Here is a 26522-nt window from a genome sequence, read left to right on the forward strand (position 1 = left end):
TGATGACTGAAATACGTCAACAGAAAACATCCGGTGTGTATTTTTTTCATAGCCTGGGACCCTGGCCAAACCTTTACTTTTTGTAAGGAAGGCTATATATATACTGTCGAGAATTGAGCCATGATCTCAGGCTTATTTTGTAAAATCTCGGTCGGGTTTTAACACTTCGGGTGTTTCCGTTCTTACTCGGATGTGTAATTAGGACAGTCTCCCTCTGCGACCTAGTCGATCTCAACTAATTAACACCCACTTACAAATAAGGCGGTAACATTTTATGTGTAATTATCGTCTTTCGTCCTCTCTCCTGCTCATATAACCTCCTTGGGCAAATTAACCTCAAGATATAACAAGTGGTCAGTGTATGTTAATTAATTGTATCCATGATGTCAGCATCTTTATCATAACATTAATTACTTGTAAACTGTAATGGCTTTTCTGTTTGTATAAACAATACTTATATTACATATAAGTAAAATATATGGGACTTACAATCGCTGTTCATTTATGTTGAAGGAAACCTATAATTGTGCCTTGTTAGCTACAGGAAGTTTATTGAATGTTGTACATACAGTATTGACAGGTCAGGTGAGTACTTTGGATAACTAACTTGAAAGGATTGTTTCTATTTAGGTACAAAACAGTACCAAGTAGGTCAAACAAAAATCAAAAGTTGAAAAAAGACACAAAAGAATAACCAATTTTCATTGATTTGTATTTTGTAATATATAAAAAGTCACGAATTTTAAAACCCACTGAAATCCATATTTTCCATTGAATAAATTTAATCAGTTTAATTCATATCCAAGGGTATTTATTCTTTTATATATCATTGACAGCAAATTAGCAGTAAATTTTTTTTTTACAGTTTTCATTTTTCATATTTCTAATTTGTTCTATTATCATGTACATGCTAAATTACAAAAAAATATATATAAAAAAGAAAAAAAATGAAATAACTAAATTCATTATAAAACATGTTCTATTATATTATTAAACAGTGATAATTAGTGCCTACGAATGTTTTTCAATAAAACACCTGTATAATAAAAAAAAGAGAAAGCAAATGGTAATTTCAATAGGGACTCTGTGGGAACATCACGTCAATAAACTCATATCTGCCGTAATGCATAATTGGTGTTATCAACGTTGGTAAAAATTACAAAAAAAAACTTTTTCATTCGATGTCAGTTAAAAATATAATATCACAGGAAACTTGAACTTTAGCTTTTCAAACTAGGCTAAAAGTTATAGACTTTACCCTTTTGTATCTATATTTCATAGCAATGTGAAAATCTGTAATATTATCCACAACATTTATTTTTCGCTATCATATGCAACAATTTAATATCCTATCGGGACCTAGCGCTATTTATAGAAACGTAAACAGACATCAAAATTTTGCATGCATCATCCTGAAGTTGAGAACAGTAAAATTTTGTAGGTATCCTAATCCAATTTCGTCAATAAGGTGTCTAATTATGAAGAAAATCAAAAAAAATTTGAGTTTTCCCCCGAAAGATACCCCATGTTCACATATTTTTCAAGGATCCATCGCTCCCCGCAATCTACAACATATTATCTTTACAACAATGTCCAGTTTATGTAAATGTGTTACGAATTGACGAGGCGCCAGTGCGTCAAAGGCGGCAAGGTCAAGCATTAAAAGAACAAAAAAAGTTTTGTAACGTTAGATTTATTCACTGTTCACATCATCATGCAGTCAGTTAAACTTTCAATTTCTGCTAAAAAAAAAAATTACACTCGAACGTAATGGTTGCATTATTCACGATCTATTGTTGTCAATTAATCAGATTATAAATTCGAATACATATTTAATTGCACAAATTTGACAAAGATTCGCTCAAAAACTAACTGCATGAAATATTGTCATTATAGATACCTGATAAGGGTTAATTCCCTTTGTTTATAAAAAAATAGTTTGAGGTACTGTGCAGGATATTCTGTACACTTGAATTCACATAACTTAATAAAAATTGTAATGCAATAGTAAGAGTTAAGTATAAATAATCTATTTACTCAACCAATTAATACTTTCCTTTAAAGAAAAAATATATTATTATAATTGAATTCAAACAAAATATGCAATACAAGCAACGTAAAAATTTTCCATTATAAAAATTAGAATGGTCCAGGTTTTATAAAAAATGTTGAAAAAAATAAAAATAAACTATACCCCCCCCCTCCCTTTTCCAAAAAAAACCAAAAACAAAAACATAAAACAAGACGAAAAAGAAAAGTCAAAATGATTTAACGAAAAATTAAAATGAAAATAAGCAAAACAAGCAAAAAAGAATTAACATTTCATGTTTTATCTTAAAATGATATGGATACAAACAAAATAAAAATAAGGAGATGTGGTATGATTGCCAAAGAGACAACTATCCATCAAAGTTCAAATGATGTGGATGTAAGCAATAATAGGCAACCGTACAGCCTTCAACAATGAGAACAAAAAACCATACCCTATGGTCGGCTATAAAAGCTTGTTATTGATTGTCCTCAGTTATTACCATTCAGTATTGATTAAATTTGAAGGAAACAAGTATAATATTTGTAATAAGCATTTGATTCAACATTGAATTTATGTCACAGAACACATACTACATGAAACTCGTCTTCTTTAAAATATTACACTTGTACGAAATTGAACTGATCTTTATTTAAATCGATCTTAAAACGACTACGGTAGTTCGTGTTTACATTTGCACAAGCAAGATCGATCGAGATCGATCTTATTTAATCTAGTACGTTTACACAGCAACATAAACAGAACCGGTCTGACCGGATTACTTTACATTTCGTTAACAAATAATCGTAAAAATAGAATTGAATAATAACGAGTGTGTTACGCGTGGTATATCACACACTGCAAAATTATGGAGAAAATAGTTGGATCATTGGAATTTCGTATGCAGTTATCTATTATCTTTTTGGTTCACACGTCACAAGTCATTAAACAAAGAAATGAGAGAAGACTATCACTTAAAATCAAACTGTCAATGCCTTTGAAGATGAGGATTTGCAGCAAAGAACTAGAATTTATCGATTCAGAAGAATGATGGTTTGACCTTCAAAGTATACACAAGAAGATACCATACTCTAAATATTGATAATGATGAAGACTCTTTGGAAATTGTCCGGATTTCTAATATATTCAGGGAAATTTAGCTTTATTTTTTTCAGAAGAAGATACCAATATAATAATATCTGAACATGGCCGTATTAAATTAGATTAATTCATAACATATAATGAAATTGTTCATATTTTAAGTCCATATTTTGAATTGAATGTATGAAAGAGTGCCTGTACATATATATGTTACGTTTATACAGGCCTGTGTTATTCTCATTTTCTGTACATACAAGACATGTACAGTAGCATGTCTTCATCCTTGAACCCCAAAGGTGACTGGTGGTATAGGAATATGGTTTTCCTCCGACTGCAAGTAAAACCCTTGGCAAAGTGGAGCATCCATTTGGTTGTGCGGGATGTGTGAATACACAACCACGTCCGGTTAGAATAGGGACGAATTGAGGCCTCACGAAGAGAGAGTACCACTCTCCCTGCATGTTAGGAATTTTTGCAGCAACTCTTTTATGGGTCTGTGGGTAGCCTGATGCAAAGGAGAAAATTCATGCCCTATCCATTATACCCACATTTTCAGCTGGTGACTGTTGAAATTCCCCTCCTTTTCCCCGGTCGATCCCTATTACAGAACCAAGGTATTACATCTATTTATATTTTGTTCTCATCCTGAATGTGTTTGAAATATTTGCCACTGGACATGAAACAAACTGTCAATAATTTTTTTATCTTGGCTCATGAATGAAAGGAGATGTATAAAGTAACAAGACAGCAACATAACCACAAAAATAATTACAAAATCATAACTTGAAGCAAAGCTGCGTGTCTTTCTTTTTGACTCTTTTAAGTTATAATTTGCAGTAAATATGAAAAACAAATTATGTGCATAATAAATATGATACGTGCCTGGATTTGTGTTTTTAATTTTTATTTCTATGCTTAATTTATTAATTACTGTCTGAAATCTGGAAATCTTTAAGGTTGATGTAGAGAGTTTCATATGGAAAGGTGGATTGAAACTAATTTTCTTTGATTTTATCATAATAAAAAATGGTAGAAATAGAAGGAGGGGGGGGGGGGGTGAGTCAGTTCTTACCCTGGACCTTAGACAAACCGACTTTTGCATCCAACAATGGTAGTCTTATTAAACACTTGCTACACTTCTAAAACAAGAAACTGCTATTTGTGTAAATCATATGGTCAAAAAGTACATAGAAATTAAAAATTCAAAACATTTGAAAATTTTGTTTTTTAATGTTTTGTGCTAACTAGTACAGTTTCCAGTATTTTCCTGTGCAAAATAAGATTTTCAGGTACAATGGTCATACGCTATAAAAAAAGTCAGTTTTTGCATCCTTTCTGCTCATTTTGTTTATGATGTGTGCTGCGGTAGTTATATTACTAAGTTTTTAAGTGTGTTTTTATTGTAAATTTGGAATGTTGGCAGACAAAAGGTATATATTCATGAATATCAGGCAGATGCTTGGGGTCAAAGGTCAAACATAAAAATGAAAACTCTTGTCCTAGTATATTTCTACCACATATATATTTCAAATAATAAATGCTTTTTGTGTATTTTTTTCATTAAAAAAAATCCCACGGAGTCCCTAATTTCAATGTCAACTGCTGAAACTTCAAAGAAAAATATATGATTTCACTGATCAAAATGTTAAATGCAATTATAATAATGTGCAAAAGTATGAGATATATAATTCTGTATTACAAAAGGAAAGTGCTGGAATCCCATCATTTATCAGGAATGAGAATATAAATCATCTGTATAGTTTGATATTGACCATTTTTTCTTTCGCTGTTCTGGAGTTATCATCCTTGAATAATTGGAAAATGATATTTTATGTCATTTGTGGGCAATAACTTGAGAACTGTTAAATATATGCTTTTCAAAATTTAACAAACATGCATTTTGTAACTGATGATAAAATGGAGGTCAAGTTAAATATTGACAGTTTTCACTTTTGCCATTCTGGAGTTAATGGGCCCTGATTAATTGGAACACTGTTTTTTATGTAAATTCCATGTGACAAATGATCTAATCCTTTTCAAATTTTAGTATGTTGTTTCTCATGACAAATTGGAGGTTCAGGAAGAATGGTTTTGTTCATTTTATGTCTGCTGTTCAGGAATTATGGGCCTTGAATTCATTAATAGTGAAACTTAATAATTTTCAGAAAATCCCAGTTAGCTGTCATTTTGACAGCCTCTTGTTTTGAGCATGTTTCAATATGAAATTTAATAACACAGTTGTTTTGCATATTAATTTCAGGCTTCCAGTGGAGTTGCAGTTGTAAGGTAAGTTAAACAAACTAAGACTCATTATATCATTATAATATCAATCTTTTCAAATGATTTATGCTTCATTTATCCGGAATATGAAAGATTCTTACTGCCATCAGTTTGAATGTTGTTTGTTTCATTTTTATGCCCCACTTAGGATCATTATGTTTTTCGATCTGTGCGTCCATTCGTCTGTTCGTCTGTCAGTCCATCTGTTCGTCCGTCTGTCCCGCTTCAGCTTAAAGTTTTTGGTTAAAGTTTTTGGGCAAGGTAGTTTTTGATGAATTTGAAGTCCAATCTACTTGAAACTTAGTACACATGTTCCCTATGATATGATCTTTCTAATTTTAATGCCAAATTAGAGTTTTGACCCCAATTTCACAGTCCACTAAACATAGAAAATGATAGGGCGAGTGGGGCATCTGTGTACTATGGACACATTCTTGTTGACTCTTTAATTGTTTAAGTAATGAATAAGATATCTATAGAATTGCAATGTGAAAGGTTACATCTCTTTGGAAAAATGCCCCCGCAGATGCATAGTGCTTTTTTAAAATACACAAAGTTGAGCAAGGGAGCACATAGGTCTATGGTTCACTGTAGGAGGAGTTATCGGGAAATGCTATGCACCTCTTATGCAAGTATATACTCCAAAAATGACAAAGTTCAACTATCTCCCAAAAGAGCAAATATTGATAAAAATCAAAACCCTGACCACATGCACACCTTCAATATATGTACAAACAGCCAGCAAAGTGAAAACTTCCTAGCATTCAAACTGTAGGAGGAGCTATGTGGAATAGCTATATACCCATAATGGGATGGACGGAAAGACAGATGGAAGGATGGACGGACGGACATGGGTAAAACTATATGCCCCACAACTTTTAGTTGCGGGGGCATACAAAGTCTGAAGTACTTTATGTTAATTTTGTAAGCTAAGTAACCATTATTATCTATAATTTCTAAAAATGTACAAAAATTATGGTCTAGCATGCACACTTAAAGAACTATCTGCCTTGGATAGGAATTTATATTTGTGGTGTCATGTAACAGGTTTATAGGTGTTTAACCTTTTTGTTGCCGTGACCTTCATCAATGATGTAACACTTTTAATATATAACCTTGAAATTATGTTACAAAAACAAAAAATTTGCATGTTGCGTGTTGCTTAGTCTTTAGTTTTCTATGTTGTGTCATCTGTACTATTATTTGTCTGTTTGTCTTTTTATTTTTGGCCATGGCGTTGTCAGTTTGTTTTCGATCTATGAGTTTGACTGTCCCTCTGGTATCTTTTGTCCCTCTTTTGTATCATATTGAAAATTATTGTTAATATACATGTACTGCAAAAAATATAGAATGTTTGACATTTGGATATTACAAGTGAGAATGACAGTATTCTGATATATATATATATATTGTTTTCAATTTAGACTTGTATATATATATATATATATATATATATATATATATACAAGTCTAAATTGAAAACAACGTTCAAACCTATGATTGCGTTGGATAAAAACCGCAATTTTTATACGTGTGCATGCAAAACAAATTTCTTTGTAGAGGGGTCTAAATACAGCACAAACAACATTTTCCAAAAGACCAAAAAAGTGAAAAAGTATATTTTAACAAAAGGCATTTGACTAGCAGGTCGAACAACAGATGTTCTTAAACCCTGCTGACTGCCATGGCGATTGCCAAATAAACGGATCACAGATGTAACACAATGGATCTTAATTATATTAATTTAATACCAAACAGAAAACAATAAACTTGCGGAAAAGATGGTATATCGCAAACATGAGGTGCAAAAATTTGTACACCATATCCGGATTTCGACAATTAATGTCTCTTCAGTGATGTTAGGAATCGAAACGGTATTTAGAAGGCCATATAATTTACCTCAATTTGGGATTGACTCTTGAATTTTGAAGAGTCGAAATAGGATGAACGGATCATATAAACCCGAAGGCAAATATAATACAAGCCCAAACGAAAAAATATAAACAAGTCGAAATCCGGATATGGTGTACAAATTTTTGCACCTCATGTTTGCCATATACCATCTTTTCCGCAGGTTTATTGTTTTCTGTTTGGTATTAAATTAATATAATTAAGATCCATTGTGTTACATCTGTGATCCGTTTATTTGGCAATCGCCATGGCAGTCAGCAGGGTTTAAGAACATCCGTTGTTCAACCTGCTAGTCAAATGCGTTTTGTTAAAATATACTTTTTCACTTTTTTGGTCTTTTGGAAAATGTTGTTTGTGCTGTATTTAGACCCCTCTACAAAGAAATTTGTTTTGCATGCACACGTATAAAAATTGCGGTTTTTATCCAATGCAATCATAGGTTTGAATGTTGTTTTCAATTTAGACTTGTATATATATATATATATATATATATATATATATAAACGCCTGAAAAGTGTACAAAACAACACCAATAACAAAAAAAGAAAACTATAAATGTAATTATTTATAAATATTTCGGATAACAGATATCCTCATCAGTATGATTATGATCATGGATGTCAAATGAATCATATCAATCTACTTTGATTAAACGTATTTTGTAGACCTCCTGGGCACCATGCAGAGTGTACAAAATGTATGGGATTCTGTTTCTTCAATAATGTAGCAATCGCTGCTAAGTATGCACAGGAAAAGTTTGGATTAAAAAGGTTAGAATTTTGTAAATTATTTAGTGCTGATTTATCAATTTACCGTGACTACAAGGCAATATAAAAGTTAACAACATAAGATAGAAAAACAAAGAATATGGGGTATCCATCCATCACACAAAATCAGGACATGCACAGCAAAAAACACATAAAAAAGGCTAAGGAACAGCGCTTTTATTGCTGTTCTTCGTCTCAAAGTCACAGTGAGGCATACCATAAAGCATACATGTATTAGTCATGTTACTTGAAACTAATCAGTTCATTGGAAACTTGATCAGGAGCTAATGTAAAAATTACTAGGTGTTGAAATCAATATTGCACAGGTAAAATAGCTTAATTCAGATGAAATTACTTTAAATTTACCCAAGTTTAGTTCATGTGGGTCTCATTAGGAATATGACATTCCTGTATAACTCATAGAGCAAAAACTGCTTCAGTTTTAACAGTAACAAAGGTGGAAATGTTTTAGTTCATCTTGAAAGGCATTTATAAATTATTGTGATAGGAGTTAATTTATGACTCGTACCAGCAGGAACATATATATTGACAGGACTTGACACTAACTAATTGTAGCCGATTTTATCTTCGGGTCATAGTTAATAAAGATACGATACAGAAACGAACATGTGTTAAAAACGTACTCACTATTATCCTAATAATTTCTGATAATATCAATAAAATGTCATTCATACATAGTTTTAAAGTGATGCCAGTGTATCGAACTTGTTATCTGTCACTTCAAATTTGTTATTTTCGAATTCATTTCATCACAGAATGGTACAGAATGCAAACTGTAATAAAAAAATGGCGCCAATTGCATTCCCAAATTCTCACACCATTTTAAAAACACTTCACATCAAATAAATCACACTTATTTTGGTCATTTAATATGACAAAATATATCTACTTTATGATAAAACTAGTTTCTATTTACGATTAGAATTATGTGGTTAATTTATTGTGCAGTTCCGATAGTTTTTCAGTCAGACGCTACCAAAATCCATAAATCTCGGGAAGTCTCGTGGAGTCCGAGATTTTATCAATTTTATACTGAAATTTCCCGTTAGATATACTGTTCCCAGGTACCAGGTATTCTTTTTTGCTCTATTTTTTGTTTTTTTTCACAGAGTATTGATTTTAGATTGGGATGTTCACCATGGTAATGGAACTCAGCACCAATTTTATCAGGATAACAGGTAATGAATTTTTATATTCCCACTCTAGGAGTGGGGCTATAGTGCATTCACCTTGTCTGTGCATTCTTCCTACAAATATTTTAGTCACTTTTCTCAGGTACTACTAGAACAGAGTAACTTCATATTTGGTCAGCAGCTTAACAGTGATGAGTTTGAACAAATGATTAGTTTTCAAATCTGTTAGACACTGATTGATTGTTTGTTGATACTTTGAATTTTTGATATATTGAAATAATTTAATTTTGGATGTATCGCATCTTCTGATTGGCTGACGTTGTTTTGTTTATCAGCTCATAGACATAATTTTGTCATGTGATCGTGACGTCATCAACGTTTTATCATGGTTTACTCCGGAATAAAATGGAATTTAGAATTAAATTATAAGAAATGACTGTTATATTTTTTCTGTCTATTCGAAATAACATAAAATATGCGAGTTATTCAGTGTGCACCACATTTTTGATGTTATTTCTTCATAGACAGAAAAAATATTACAGTCATTCCTTAATGATCGTAATATTTTTGTAACATTTCTCCAGTACAAATGTTTTACAGAAGAGAATGACATAATATTTGGTCAGCAGCTTGACAGTGATGACTTGAAACATTCAAAATTTTTCGATCTGTCAGACAACCTACTTTCTGCTTTCTAATGCATTTTTTTGGAGTGAAGGTATGGTAACTATGACAACGCATGTAATTTCTTGTTAAATATAGATTTTAATAAGATTTTGGTCATTGATGATATTTTTGATTTAGATAGTTGAATTTTCTAAATTTTACCACTGTATATAGTGAAGGGGGAGTCTATCCAGTTGTCCCTCTGATGGTACATTCATCTGTTTGTTCGTCTGTTCCTTGGTTTTCTGACACACTTGGATCTACAACTGCTCCTGAACTGCTTTACAGAATTATGTTATACTTTAACAGATTCTTAATCAATCATATAATGAACTTTTGCACTCCTATATCATTTCTTCATCAGAATGTTTTTTTGGTGTTTAATTTGGAATGACATGGACTTAGTCATATCTTTAAACTATTACACACATTTTTGGGGTACCCATTTTGTATCTGCAACTCCTCCTAAACCTAAAATGTTCACAATCTCAAGCATATAATGCCATTGTGCACCTCCTATTTGGTTTTTGATCCAAATACATTTGGGGTTTCCTTTACCAAAGCAAGGGACTGCTTTGCTCACAGTTCCTCTAGTTATATTTGATATCTTAACATCAAATGGGCAGAAATGGTCAGTGAGTTTTGCATTAATTGACCTAAGCTCATAGAAATATATTATTTATTGCTAGTTTAGTACAGATATGATTTTTATTACTGATGAAGTAAAGAACATTACTTTTTTATGAATATTTATATTTCTAGTGTTCTCTTAATAAATCTACATCGGTATGATTATGGTTGTTTCTACCCATCATCAGAAGATGGTTCAGAAGAGAAAGTAGGAGAAGGAGAAGGAGAGGGATACAATGTTAACATTGCTTGGAATCATGTAAGCTTATATACTACAATTTTATATACAATCCCCAAAACACTGTCATTGCATGATGCTATTCTTAAATTGTTTCTTTACAAATATGTAATTACTACATCTTTAAAAGTCAAAAATAGCCAACAGTACCATATATAGTTTCACAAAGTCTATTATGGACAATATGTTGAAGAACATTCTTTGTCAAACTTGGCCAATGTCATCTTAGATTTCTGATACTAAACATGTTCATGCATCTCCAACTTGTTATTTTGGGGTATACAGGTAAATTTTTTTTTTATTATAATTAAATATATATATGGCGTTAGATTTTTTTTGGTGATTTTTTAATTTTCTTGATGCATTTATATATTAAGGGAAGTTCTCAGTTTTTACATTTTTGCATCAATTTATATTCACTTCATTTATCTCCTGGCAAAAATGATTAGAATGAGTTGGTTTACTGTAGTTTATATTGTAATTAGGTCTGCAGTAAAATTATGTGTAAACAATTTGTTAAAATATCTACAGGCTTTGCATGATCAATTACATTATGTCAATTTTCAAATAAAAAGATAACCAAAAATGTTTACACAAGATATTAAATCTACTGCAAGATTGGCATAGGAGGTAAAATATTATTCTGAGGAAAACAATTTGAGTTTGCATAATTACAACTATTTTTCAACATTTTTAAAGACTGTTTTGATTTTGAAAATTTGTCCTTCAATAGTTATGGGATTTTAAACAGTCATATTTGACACAATATCTATACATCTAAGGGTATCCTCATGTATATTTTTCTGCGGAGTCATTTAATTTGCTCCTGATTAAATGCCATCAAATATCCCATTTTATTTTTACAACAATTTCAATATGCAGAATAAGGGCATATCATGCACTCTTGGCGCAGCTGTATATTTCATTGCCTAAACATTCTTTAGTTGTTTCATGATAAAGTCAAAAGTATTTTTTTCATTTGATTCAATATAGAAATTTTGTTTAAACTGTTTAAAACCTATCCCTATTCACAGTATTTACATGGATTGAAATTTGAAATCAAACTGGTGTTAATTTCTTTGCAAAATGATTTACTAACAAATATATTACATACTTCGTTTCTGCGCATGGTAATACAGAATTGTTGTAAACTGCAACGGTCTTGAAAAATGAAATTTCATACCTGCTTTTGCTAAAAAAGTTTTCCAAAACCATCAACTTTTTTAATCTGGAGTTTTTAACTCCGAAATAAAATTGCAAGGAAAGGATGTGGACAATCCAGTAGTACAAGCAAGAAATAAGAGAACAAGTCTATTTCATGATGTTTGTTTGTTTCTGCCATGCTTTTGTTGACCAATGGATGGCACTGTAATTTCTTCTCAACTTCTTTACTCATTTTTTAATGATTTTCATAATCAATGTTATTTTGCAACTTTTGTTTTAAATAATTTTAAGTACTTGCTGATAAATATAAAAAAAAAAATCGACTCTTCATTACAAATTTCTTTTTTTTTTTTTTTGGTTGCATTACTTAACAATATATAAAGTCCTAAAATAATTGGTTTGGTGTTTAAGAAAGCTGCTGGCGTTTTCTTTAAACTGAAAATCCTTCAAAAATTGAATTGTTGAATAAATATCTGCATTTTACTTAATTACAGGGGTGTTTTACTTCAAAGTTGACACTTGTATAATTTTGTAATTACTGGTTAATGACAAACAGAGCAAGTTTAACAAAGAAATAACAGCAAAAAAACATACAACTTGAAATTTACCTGTTTTCCCCAAATGCCTAACAGTTTCTTTCCTGAATTTCAATGGCAAACAGGGGCTGTGGCTTAGACAAAATTAATCATCTTCTTGTACATAATGTTTTATCACATTTTTGTCAGGACTTTCAAATCAGAGCTTCCTGAAATATTTTATTGGGCTTTGTATGAACCACATGTGATGTTATTTTTCTAATTCATTAATTCTCAAGATTTGTTTACCTAATACTAACGTACAATGACCATTTCTGAAATTTTAGTCACATTTTTCTCAGGAATTAAAAATCAGAACAACCTGAAATTTGGTATCAACACTCATGTTTTACTGTGTGATGCATTTTCACATCCATTGCTCTTCAACTTCCTGTTTACCAAATAAATTAAGCAGGGTGTTTCCCTGTTGGTATATTCTCCCTCTTTTTACTACTTATCATATTTAATAAGAAACATAATCTGAGTTACGGGTTTTCAGACTAAACACTATACATTATAATTGGTCAATAAGAATCATTTTAAATGTTGTTTAAATGAAAAGTTCATCTACTAGTGCTGATAAGAGTTGAATAAAAGTCATTTAGATTTATCAAAAGTTAGGAAAAAGTGAATAAACCATATATTCATACCAAAAGATGTTAAGTACTAATATATTTGTAAAAACAATTTACATTTGAAGGTGTTATAAACCTTGTACATTTTATGAGTGAAGTGTGTTAAAAGTTTATTACACCAAATACTAAGTCCAACTTTGCTAGAATCATTCCACTGATGGATAAACGTGATTTGCATTAGGTAAAAATTTTGAGAAACAAAATTCACGTTTTACCAACACCTGTCAACAAAAGTCTGTGAGGTTTTTGTTTATTAACAGTGGCGGATCCAGAAATTTTCATAAGAGGGGCCCACTGACTGCCTAAGAGGGGGCCCGCTTCAGTCATGCTTCAGTGATTCCCTATATAATCAACAAAATTTTTCCTACAAAAGGGGGGACCGGGCCCCCTGAAAAACCCTCTAAATCCGCCACTGATAAACAATATATGGTGGTAATATATGGCTGTATAATTAACTCATTGAACTTAATGAACAATTTAAGCCTGCATTTATACTATTCAAATCTTAAAAAGATTCCTTTGAAAAGAAAAAAAAAACACATATTAGTTATCATATAATTTTATTTACAAAATGATAAAACATTGTATGTCAAGAGAGAACCAACTAAAAGTTTTAAAGTTTAAGTAGTTCCTTTTTTCTGTTTAAAAAAAACTACTTAAATGAAAGTGGGAGTGGTTAAAAATGCACTTTTCAGAGAAAGCTTGCCAATAAATACTAGAAATTTATGAGTAGTTAGTAAGAAAAATGCAATGGAAAAATGTTGTTGGTGCATTGCAAGTAACTGACATAGATTTAGATCATACTGCAAATCATAAAATAATCATATTGTAGTCTGCCAATAGGAATTTTTGGTTCATTAAGCAATAGGGATCTATATAATTGACAATGTTAGAATAATAATAGTCCTTAATAAAATGGAAATTGTACCAACCTGTTGCAACAAAATGGGAGAAATAAAGATTTTTATACGACCACAAAAAATTTGTGTTTGTATAATTCTATCATGTCGTCATCGTTCTGGGCAGCGGCGGCGTCTTTGGTGTCGTCGTGTGTAGACACATTTGGTTTTCGGACAATAGTTGTCGAGCCTTCGACTTTTGTCGAAAAAACGAGACATAGCGATCCTACATTCCGTCGGCGTTGTTGGCGTGGTCGGCGGCGTCCACAAATATTCACTCTGTGGTTAAAGTTTTTGAAATTTTAATAACTTTCTTAAACTATCCTGGATTTCTACCAAACTTGGAAAGAAGCTTGTTTATGATCATAAGATAGTATCCAGAAGTAAATTTTGTAAAAAAAAAAATCATTTTTTCAGTATTTTACTTATAAATGGACTTAGTTTTTCTGCTAGTTAACATTACATTCACTCTGTGGTTAAAGTTTTTAAAACTTTAACAACTTTCTTAAACTATCTTGGATTTGTACCAAAACTTGGACAGAAGCTTGTTTATGATTAAAAGCTAGTATCTAGAAGGAAATGTTGGTAAAATTTTGTTCCATTTTTTCCGTATTTTACTTATAAATGGACTTAGTTTTTCTTCCAGTTAACATTACATACAGTCTGCAGTTTAAGTTTTTATACGACCGCAAAAATTAAAAATTTTTGCGTTCGTATATTGGTATGACGTTGACGTCATCGTCGTCGTCCGGCGTCGTCGTCGTCCGAAGACACATTGGTTTTCGCACTCTAACTTTATTTTAAGTGAATGGATCTCTTTGAAATTTTACCATAAGGTTCAATACCACAAAAGGAAGGTGGGGATTGATTTTGGGGGTTATGGTACCAACAGTTAAGGAATTAGGGGCCAAAAAGGGGCCAAAAATAAGCATTTTCTAGTTTCCAGACAATAACTGTGGAACGGTGTATGGATCTCTCTGAAATTATACTACAAGTTTCCATACCACAAAGGGATGGTTAGGATTTGCTTTGGGGGGTTATGGCTCAAACCGTTTAGGAATTAGGGGCAAAAAAGGGGGAAAAACAAGGTTGTCCTGGTTAATGGACAAATACTTTAGTACAAAACATAATTTAAAGCAGTTTAAGGGAGATAAATCAAATACATCATTGAAATTATCTCCCTTACACTGCTTTTAAATTATGTATAAAGTAATGGTTAATGAACAATTAAGATAATTTAAAACAGTGTAAGGGAGGTAATCCAAATACAACGTTTTGGTTACTTCCCTTACACTGCTTTTAAATTATGTTTAAAGAAATGCATATTTATAAAGGAAGACCAGTAAAAATATCTGCAAATGTTGCATCTTTTTTTTTTACCAAAAAATCCATATGAAAGATTTGACACTATATTTTAAATTCTATTATAAAATAGATTAAGTTAAGTCTATGGTAAATTTAAATGGATAATTATGGTTGCAAACTCCATTGGAAATTTGAATTGAGATTATGACCATATCTTGAGGGAAAGAATTTTTTTGTGGGAAAAAAGGGGGAGGGGGGTAAAAAGAAATTATGGGGAGTCAATTTTTTCTCATATCAGATTTCAGAAATTAAAAAGAATTATTCTTCAAATATTATTTTTTTTTCAAATTTCAAATATTGAAAAATTTCAAGAAGTAATCTTTAATTGCACAGTATGGCGTATTAGATTTGTAAAATCTTTGACCACATTTATTTATTTGTTATGCCGAATCTAACCTTGTATTTAGATTTTTAATTTTGGGTCCAGTTTTCAAATTGGTCTACATTAAGGTCCAAAGGGTCCAAAATTAAACTTTGTTTGATTTTAACAAAAATTGAATATATGGGGTTCTTTGGTATGCTGAATCGAAACCTGTATTTAGATTTTTGATTTTTGGCCCAGTTTTCAAGTTGGTCCAAGTTGGGGTCCAAAATTTAACTTTGTTTGATTTCAACAAAAATTGAATATATGGGGTTCTTTGATATGCTGAATCTAAACATGTATTTAGATTTTTTATTTGTGGACCCCGCTATCAAATTGGTTCATATTGAGGTCAAAAGGGTCCAAAATTAAACTTTGTTTGATTTCATCAAAAATTGAATTATTGGGGTTCTTTGATATGCCAAATCTAACCGTGTATTTAGATTTTTAATTTTGGGTCCTGTTTTTTAAATTGGTCTACATAAAGGTCCAAAGGGTCCAAAATTAAACTTAGTTTGATTTTAACAAAAATTGAATTCTTGGGGTTCTTTGATATGCTGAATCTAAACATGTGTTTAGATTTTTGATTATGGGCCCAGTTTTCAAGTTGGTCCAAGTTGGGGTCCAAAATTAAACTTTGTTTGATTTCAACAAAAATTGAATATATGGGGTTCTTTGATATGCTGAATCTAAACATGTATTTAGATTTTAGATTTTTGGCCCATTTTCAAGTTGGTCCAAATTGGGGTCCAAAATTAAATTTTGTTTGATTTCAACAAAAATTGAATATATGGGGTTCTTTGATATGCTGAATCTAACCATGTATTTAGATTTTTTATTTGTGGCCCGCTATCAAATTGGGTCATATTGAGGTCAAAAGGGTCCAAAATTAAACTTTGTTTGATTTCATCAAAAATTGAATTATTGGGGTTCTTTGATATGCCAAATCTAACTGTGTTTTTAGATTTTTAATTTTGGGTCCTGTTTTTTAAATTGTCTACATTAAGGTCCAAAGGGTCCAAAATTAAAGTTAGTTTGATTTTAACAAAAATTGAATTATTGGGGTTCTTTGATATGCTGAATCTAAAACATGTGTTTAGATTTTTGATTATGGGCCCAGTTTTCAAGTTTGTCCAAGTTGGGGTCCAAAATTAAACTTTGTTTGATTTGAACAAAAATTGAATATATGGGGTTCTTTGATATGCTGAATCTAACCATGTATTTTGATTTTGGACATTGGACCATAATAGGTAAATTAAAAAAAAATCAAGTTCTTAGACCACATTCTTTCTGTGTCAGAAACCTATGCTGTGTCAAATATTTAATCACAATCCAAATTCAGAGCTGTATCAAGCTTGAATGTTGTGTCCATACTTGCCCCAACTGTTCAGGGTTCGACCTCTGCGGTCGTATCAAGCTGCGCCCAGCGAGCATTTTATTAAAACATTTATTAGATTCATAAACTATCCTGGATTTTTACCAAACTTGGACAGAAGCTACTTACAATCAAAAGATAGTATAGAGAGGAATATTTTTATTAATTTTTTTCCTCATTTTTGTTGAGCCTGCGATTAACAGCAAAAGTATGCAAGACACCGGGTTCCGTGGAACCCTTACGAATTTTTTTAGTTTAAGAGAATGGATTTCTATGAAATTTTCCCAGAAGGTTCAATACCACAAAGGGAAGGCTGGGATTGAGTTTTGGGGTAATTGCCCCAAACGTTTAGAAATTAGGGGCAAAAAAGGGGCCAATCACAAGCATTTTTAAGCTCACCTGGCCCAGAGGGCCAAGTGATCTTTTCTCATCACTTGGCGTCCATTGTCTGTCGTTGTCCGTCGTCTTTGTTGTCCGTTGTCATTAACTTTTACAAAAATCTTATCCTCTGAAACTACTGAGACAAATATTACCAAACTTGGCCATAATTGTCATTAGGATATCTAGTTAAAAAAATGTGTCCCATGACCCCGCCTGCCAACCAACATGGCCGACATGGCTAAAAATAGAACATAGGGGTAAAATGCAGTTTTTGGCTTTTATCTCTGAAACTAAAGCATTTAGAGCAAATCTGACGGGGTTAAAATGTTAATCAGTTGAAGATCTATCTGAAATTTTCAGACAACCCGTTGTTGGGTTGCTGCCCCTGAATTAGTAATTTTAAGGAAATTTTGAAGTTTTTGGTTATTTAACTTATTATCTTTAATATAATTATAGATAGAGATAAACTGTGAGCAGCAATAATGTTCAACAAAGTAAGATCTACAAATAAGTCAGCATGACCAAAATTGTCAAATGACCCCTTAAGGAGTTATTGCCCTTTAAAGTCAATTTTTAACAATTTTTTGTAATCTTTTACAAAAATCTTCTCCTCGGAAACTACTGAGACAAATTTTAGCAAACTTAGCCACAATCATCATTTGGGTATTAAGTTTAAACAATGTGTCTGATGACCCCACCTTCCAACCAAGATGGCTGACATGGCTAAAAATAGAACATATGGGGTAAAATACAGTTTTTATACGACCGCAAAATTAAAAATTTTTTGGTCGTATATTGGTATGACGTTGGCGTCGTCATCGTCATCGTCGTCGTCGTCTGGCGTCGTCCGAAGACACATTGGTTTTCGCACTCTAACTTTAGTTTAAGTGAATGGATCTCCTTGAAATTTTACCATAATGTTCAATACCACGAAAGGAAGGTTGGGATTGATTTTGGGGGTTATGGTACCAACAGTTAAGGAATTAGGGGCCAAAAAGGGGCCAAAAATAAGCATTTTTGTAACTTTCAGACAATAACTTGTGTGTAAGTGTATGGATCTCTCTGACATTGTACCACAAGGTTCCATATCACAAAGGAAAGGATGTAATTGATTTTGGGGGTAATTGCCTCAAAATTTTAGGAATTAGGGGCCAAAAAAGGGGCAAAAAACAAGCATTTTTCTAGTTTCATGACAATAACTTGTGTGTAAGTGTTTGGATATTTCTGAAATTGTACTACAAGGTTCCATATCACAAAGGGAAAGCTGGAATTGAGTTTGGGGGTAATTGCCCGAAACGTTTAGGAATTGGGGGCCAAAAAGGGGCCAAAAATAAGCATTTTTCTAGTTTCCAGACAATAACTTGTGTTCAAGTGTATGGATCTCTCTGAAATTGTACTGCAAGGTACCATACCACAAAGGGAAGGCTGGGATTGTGTTTGGGGGTGATGAATCATAAGGGGGTTCAAAAAATTGGGGGGGGGGATTTTTTTTCTTCTTTTTTTCCTTTTTTTTTTCTTTTAAAATTTTCCATTTTAAGTTGGTTATTTCTGATTAATATTTAAAAGCAAATAATAATGATATGGTAGGAGATACACACCAAACAGGATGTGTAAATTATTATATAATAAGTATTGTGCAATAGCAAGAAATTTTCAATTGCACAGTATTGCACAATAGCAAGAAATCTTCAATTGCACAGTATTGCGCAATAGCAAGAAATCTTCAATTGCACAGTATTGCGCAATAGCAAGAAATATCCAATAGCACAATATTGCGCAATAGCAAGAAATTGTCAATTGTACAGTATTGCGCAATAGCAAGAAATATTCAATTGCACAGTATTGTGCAAAAGAAGATACTTCGTATAAATTGCTTATTTCTTGATCAATTTCAATGGGGTTTTATTCTTGAATTCTTGGGGTTCTTTAATATGCTGAATCTAACCGTGTATTAAGTTTTTGGATTTTGGGCCCCGTTTTTAAATTGGTCCACATTGAGGTCCAAAGCGTCCAAAATTTAACTTTGTTTGATTTCATCAAAAATTGAATTATTGGGGTTCTTTGGTATGCCGAATCTAACCGTGTATTTAGATTCTTAATTTTTGGTTACGTTTTCAAATTGGTCTACATTAAGGTCCAAAGGGTCCAAAATTATACTTAGTTTGATTTTAACAAAAATTGAATTTTTAGGGTTCTTTGATATGCTGAATCTAAACATGTATTTAGATTTTTGATTATGGGCCCAGTTTTCAAGTTGGTCCAAATCGGGGTCCAAAATTAAACTTTGTTTGATTTCAACAAAAATTGAATATATGGAGTTCTTTGATATGCTGAATCTAACCATGTATTTAGATTTTTGATTTTTGGGCCCCGTTATCAACTTTGTCCACATTGAGGTCAAAAGGGTCCAAAATTAAACTTTGTTTGATTTCATCAAAAATTGAATTCTTGGGGTTCTTTGATATGCTGAATCTAACCATGTATTTAGATTTTGGATATTGGACCATAATAGGTGAATGTCCAATTTAAAATTTTTAAGTTCTTAGACCACATTCATTCTGTGTCAGAAACCTATGCTGTGTCAAATATTTAATCACAATCCAAATTCAGAGCTGTATCAAGCTTGAATGTTGTGTCCATACTTGCCCCAACTGTTCAGGGTTCGACCTCTGCGGTCGTATCAAGCTGCGCCCTGCGGAGCATTTTATTGGCTTATATCTCGAAAACTTTAGCATTAAGAGCAAATCTGAATTGGTAAAAATGTTCATCAGGTTTAGATCTAAGTGCCCATTAAATTTTCAGACAAATCAGACAACCCCTTGTTGGGTTGCTGCCCTGAATTGGTAATTTTAAGGAAATTTTGCAGTTTTTGGTTATTTGAATATTATTTAAGATAAGATAAATTTTAAACAGCAATAATGTTCAGCAAAGTAAAATCTACAAAAAGTCAACATGACCAAAGTCGTCAATTGACAAGTTATTGTCCTTGTAGTCATTTTCTGCAATTTTTTTGGTATTTTTTGTAAACTTTTAAAAAAAATCTGCTTTTAATTTAACAACTGGGCCAAATTAAACCAAACTTGGCCTCCATCATCATTAGGGTATTTAATACTATTTATCATGATTTTAACCTTATTAAACATGATTTCCAAAACCACAGTAGATACAGGTGAGCGACACAGGCTCTTGAGAGCCTCTAGTTCTAGTTTACAGACAATAACTTGTGTTAAAGATTATGGAACTCAATTTTTTTGGGGGGAAGGTGGTGGGTTCATACTTTTTTCTTCAAGATTTTTCAAAAAACTTTTTGGGGGGATTTTTTTTTTCATAATTTTTTGTTTTTTTTCCCCCCAAAATTTCTATTTTTACATTGATTATTTCTGATTTATATATAAAAGCAACAAATACTGATATGGCAGGAGATACACACCAAACAAGGTGTGTAAATTATTATATATAACAGATTAACTAAGTATTGTGCAACAGCACAGTATTGCGCAATTGCACAGTATTGCGCAATAGCTAGAAATCTTCAATTGAAAATAAATACAAATCTTTTAACCAATTTCAATGGGATTAAATTAAGTCTTTAATTTTTGGGGGTTTTAACCTTCTATTACTATTTTGGATATTGGGGCCCCATTTTTAAATTAGTCTACATTGAGGTCCAAAGGGTCCAAAATTAAACTTTGTTTGATTTCATCAAAAACTGAATTATTGCGGCTCTATGATATGCTGAAACTTATTATGCATTTAGATTTTTTATTTTGGGCCCTGTTTTCAAATTAGTCCATATTAAGGTTTGAAGGGTCCAAAATGAAATTTTTTTTGATTTCAACTAAAATTAATTTTGGGTGTTTTTATTTGTTTATAAGCTGAATCTAATCATGTTGTTAGATTTTGGATATCAGACCATACTAGGTATATTAAATGTCCCATTTCAAATTTTTAAGATCTTTGACCACATTTATTTTGTGTCAGTAACCTATATTATGTCAAAAATTTGATCACAATCCAAATTCAGACAGTATCAAGCTAGAATATTGTGTCCAACTTGCCCCAACTGTTCAGAGTTTGACCTCTGCAGTCATATCAGGCTGCGCTCGGCAAAGCATTTTATTTTTTCTGTAATGCTATATCTTTTGTTTTTCTGTAATACTAATATTATTTGCATATTAGATTCTTATTATCAGATGTCTGTCTACTTTCAGGGATTCATGGGTGATGCTGAGTATATAGCTGCTTTCCATCAGATTGTTATGCCTATTGCATCCCAGGTTAGTAAATATAAATAAATAATTAAATTTGTCAACCCTGTGACATTTATGTTGTGAAAGTGAGTGATCCTCCATTCCGTTGTCATCATAGCATCAGTAATTAGGCTCATTCTATGTTTCAAGTTTTTTTAGACATCAATTACACTGTCACACCTTCATGGAATTTTATGAAATTAGGACAGAAGTTTTATTATGATCAAGAGACAGTATCCAGAGCAAAATTATGAAAATATTTATTTTCATATTTTCGTATTCTAGTGATGAAAAGTCTAGTTTTTAAAGGCAGTGCTTTAAATGGTATCACTTAATAGCCATTTCGTTTCTACATGGGAATAAATATGTTTTCATAGAAATCCTGTAAAGTGGGATTATTCTTCTTCTATTTGTTTTTTTGTATTATTGGACACCAAAAGTAACTTTGTGTAAACTGCAGGTAGCTTCCTATCAATTATTTAGATATTTTATGTGGAAAGACTTTCAATTGATCTCTGAACAATTGGTTTTTAACCGGATTTTTGTGTCAAAAATGTCGGTTATTGATTTGGGGATGTACGGCGGGCGGTCGGTCGGTTGGTCGGGCGGGCGGGCGGGCGGGCGGGCGGCAACCAAATGTTGTCCGTGCATTTACTCATGAACCATTCAACCAAACCTTTTTAAATTTTAATATGTTGTTACTGACAACAAAATGGAGGTCAAGTTTAATAATGACGATTTTGACTTTTACCGTTCAGGAGTTACGGTTCTTGAAAGTTTAAAAAATGTCGTGTCCGTGCATTTACTCATGAACCGTTCAACCAAACCTTTTTAAATTTTAATATGTTGTTACTGACAACAAAATGGAGGTCAAGTTCAATAATGACGATTTTGACTTTTACCGTTCAGGAGTTACGGTTCTTGAAAGTTTAAAAAATGTCGTGTCTGTGCATTTACTCATGAACTGTTCAACCAAACCTTTTTAAATTTTAATATGTTGTTACTGACAACAAAATGGAGGTCAAGTTCAATAATGACGATTTTGACTTTTACCGTTCAGGAGTTACGGTTCTTGAAAGTTTAAAAAATGTCGTGTCCGTGCATTTACTCATGAACTGTTCAACCAAACCTTTTTAAATTTTAATATGTTGTTACTGACAACAAAATGGAGGTCAAGTTCAATAATCACGATTTTGACTTGTTCTGCTTTTCTTTGGTAAATTGTTAGAAGAATTTTGTGACAAGTTTGTTTGTTATTTGTAAAAACTAATTTTCTGAATGCTGTATATTTCTTTTTTGATGAAATGAACTCCTTTAAAAAGTAAGCTTATATTGTCCATCAATAAACATATATTTAGATTTCTGATTTTGGGCCCACTTTTCAAATTGGTCCAAATAGGGGTCCATACTTGCTCATCTTTTCAGGATTCGACCTCTGCAGGAAAATCCGGTTTGCTGTCACTCGACAGCCTCTTGTTAATTCTTCTATTTGTGATCTTCTGTGTTTTTTTCATGTAATTCATTAATACTGTTTTTTTAAGTTAGCATGTTAATACAGTATGGTGTTAAAGTTTGTTAGACATTAATTAATTTGTCAAACATTTATAAAAAATTTTGAAACTTTGGCAGAAGCTATTTATGATTAAGAGATATTAAATATCTAAAGCAAAATTTTGAAAATATATTTTTTTTATTCTTTTTCTGTATTTTAGTGATAGATGGAATTAGTTTTTTGCAGTTCACTTTTACATACAGTATGGGATTAAATTTTTTTTACATGATAAATTTGTAAACCTTCAAGGATTGTTATGAAACTTGGACAGAAGCTTATCTTCAAGATTAGGAAATAGCATCGAAAGAAAAAAGTTTGAGTTTAAAAAAAAAGTCTGTATTTTACTGATAAACAGTCAACATTACACTTTTACACTGACAATCCTTTACAAATTTTTATGTGTTTCAGTTTTTTTATTTTGGTATTTAAGTTAACTGCAATTCTATTTTTGAAATGCCATTTTCTTACTGTAAAACAGTTTGAATTAGTTTTTGCAACCATGCAGTGACATGTTTTTGGTGATTATGATGTTAAGAATATTATTGAAGGTAAGCAAGCATATATACTTAACTAAGTCATCTGAGCATTTATTTTTTTTTATATTTATTTCAAATTCATTACGTAAAATAAAAAAAAAAAATTTAATTATTAATTCTGTGATTGATAATTGAAAATTTTGGCTGCTAATTGACTTTTGATGTTTGGTGCCAGTATTTACACGATATTGACCTTAATAACAAAAAACATAGATCATGAACATTCAGATGAGCAGATGTGTAATAATTGTTTTAAAAAAAAAAAAATATTTTCCATGCTTTCCCATCTGTTAATTATACCCCACGCAATGAGTTGCGGAGGGTATAATGTTTTTGACCCGTCCGTCCGTCCGTCCGTCTGTCCGTCCGTCCGTCAGTCCGTCAGTCCTGTTTCTTGTCATCGCAACTCCTCTCAAACCACACAACAGAATTTCACGAAACCTTTTTAGATAATAAGGACATACTTTGTAGTTGTGCATATCGACAGGAAATTGCGATTCAATTTTTTTTCTAGGAGTTACGCCCCTTTGAACTTATTTACTTTAATGTACTACTGCAACAGTTTGTCATCACAACTCCTCTGATACCACACAACAGAATTTCATGAAACTTTTTAGATAATAAGGACATACTATGTAGATGTGCATATCGACAGGAAATTACGGTTCAATTTTTTTTCTAGGAGTTACGCCCCTTTGAACTTATTTGTTTTAATGTACTACTGCAACAGTTTGTCATCGCAACTCCTCTGATACCACACAACAGAATTTCATGAAACCTTTTTAGATAATAAGGACATACTATGTAGATGTGCATATCGACAGGAAATTACGGTCAATTTTTTTTCTTGGAGTTACGCCCCTTTGAACTTATTTGCTTCAATGTACTTCTGCAACAGTTTGTCATCGCAACTCCTCTGAAACCACACAACATAATTTCATGAAACTTTGTAGATAATAAGGACATACTATGTAGATGTGCATATTGACAGGAAATTATGATTCAATTTTTTTTTCTTATACAATTTTTTTTTCTTACACATATTTTATTTCTCCAATGACAATGTGAGGACGTGGGGTATGTGAGCGCGCTCACTAAGGTTCTTTAATTAAACTTGTCATAGCAGCTGTTAAATAATTTTGTATATTGATTTTTTTCTTTTAGAATCAATTACACTTTCATTCTTATACATATGCTTACTTTTTCTTCCATCGAAGTTTTTCCCTATATATATATATGCACTTTCATAGTGTGATTGACGAATTTATAACGAGATATGGCGTTTTAAGGTCACTGCATACGAAAAAAATTATTGGCAAATAAGAGTACAGGGAGCGATAATCCAATAGCAGTAGATTTCTTGAAAACTTGGATAAAATAAAGTATCTTTTTTTAAAAGAAAGTCTTTGTTCTTGTGTTTTATGGTAAAACTTTAATAGCCATTCAGTTATATAAAAGATATTCATCTTTTTAGCTCACCTGGCCCGAAGGGCAAAGTGAGCTTTTCTCATCACTTGGCATCCGTTGTTCCTCGTCGTCCGTTGTCGTCATTAACTTTTTACATTTTGAACTTCTTCTAGAGAACTGCTGAATGAAATGAAACCTAATTTTGCATGAATGTACCTTATGAGGTGCTGACCAAGTGTTGCCCTTAAATTGTTTTTTATACCCCACGCAACAAGTTGCGGAGGGTATAATGTTTTTGACCCGTCCGTCCGTCTGTCCGTCCGTCTGTCAGTCAATCAGTCCTGTTTCTTGTCATCGCAACTCCTCTCAAACCACACAACAGAATTTCACAAAACCTTTTTAGATAATAAGGACATACTATGTAGTTGTGCATATTGACAGGAAATTACGATTCAATTCTTTTTCTAGGAGTTATGCCCCTTTGAACTTATTTACTTTAATGTACTACTGCAACAGTTTGTCATCGCAACTCCTCTCAAACCACACAACAGAATTTCATGAAACCTTTTCAGATAATAAGGACATACTACGTAGATGTGCATATCGACAGGAAATTACGATTCAATTTTTTTCCAGAATTACGCCCCTTTGAACTTATTTGCCCAATATACTACTGCAACCTTTTGTCATCGCAACTCCTCTCAAACCACACAACAAAATTTCATGAAACCTTTTCAGATAATAAGGACATACTACTTGGATGTGCATATCGACAGGAAATTATGATTCAATTTTTTTCCCAGGAGTTACTCCCCTTTGAACTTATTTGCCCAATATACTACTGCAACCTTTTGTCATCACAACTCCTCTCAAACCACACAACAGAATTTCATGAAACTGTGTAGATAATAAGGACATACTATGTAGATGTGCATATCGACAGGAAATTACGATTCAATTTTTTTTCCTGGAGTTACGCCCCTTTGAACTTATTTGCCCAATACACTACTGCAACCTTTTGTCATCGCAACTCCTCTCAAACCACACAACAGAATTTCATGAAACTGTGTAGATAATAAGGACATACTATGTAGATGTGCATATTGACAGGAAATTATGATTCAATTTTTTTTTCTGATACAATTTATTTTTCTTACACATTTTATTTCTCCAATGACAATGTGGGGACGTGGGGTATGTGAGCGCGCTCACTAAGGTTCTTTCATTTTTTTACATTTTTTGTGGA

At 32.0% G+C, this 26522-nt stretch overlaps 1 protein-coding gene and 1 long non-coding RNA gene across 5 annotated transcripts in view; both read left to right on the plus strand.

Moving 5' to 3' along the window:
* Positions 1-26522, plus strand: part of LOC127701676 (histone deacetylase 6-like) — a 178548-nt gene that overhangs the window by 70476 nt on the left and 81550 nt on the right. For all 4 annotated transcript variants that reach the window (XM_052205676.1, XM_052205685.1, XM_052205693.1 and 1 more), the window contains 6 exons: positions 514-585; positions 5391-5416; positions 7987-8091; positions 9219-9287; positions 10671-10797; positions 21743-21808. In XM_052205676.1, coding sequence (XP_052061636.1) covers positions 514-585; positions 5391-5416; positions 7987-8091; positions 9219-9287; positions 10671-10797; positions 21743-21808 — 465 coding nt within the window. The remainder of the gene's footprint in view (positions 1-513; positions 586-5390; positions 5417-7986; positions 8092-9218; positions 9288-10670; positions 10798-21742; positions 21809-26522) is intronic.
* On the plus strand, positions 15807-16944 carry LOC127703935 (uncharacterized). The gene is made up of 2 exons (XR_007983136.1): positions 15807-16126; positions 16648-16944. It is a non-coding gene; the product is annotated as an uncharacterized LOC127703935 (long non-coding RNA).

This window comes from Mytilus californianus, unplaced genomic scaffold (genome assembly GCF_021869535.1).
Source record: "Mytilus californianus isolate M0D057914Y unplaced genomic scaffold, xbMytCali1.0.p SCAF_1, whole genome shotgun sequence".
Taxonomy (NCBI): domain Eukaryota; kingdom Metazoa; phylum Mollusca; class Bivalvia; order Mytilida; family Mytilidae; genus Mytilus; species Mytilus californianus.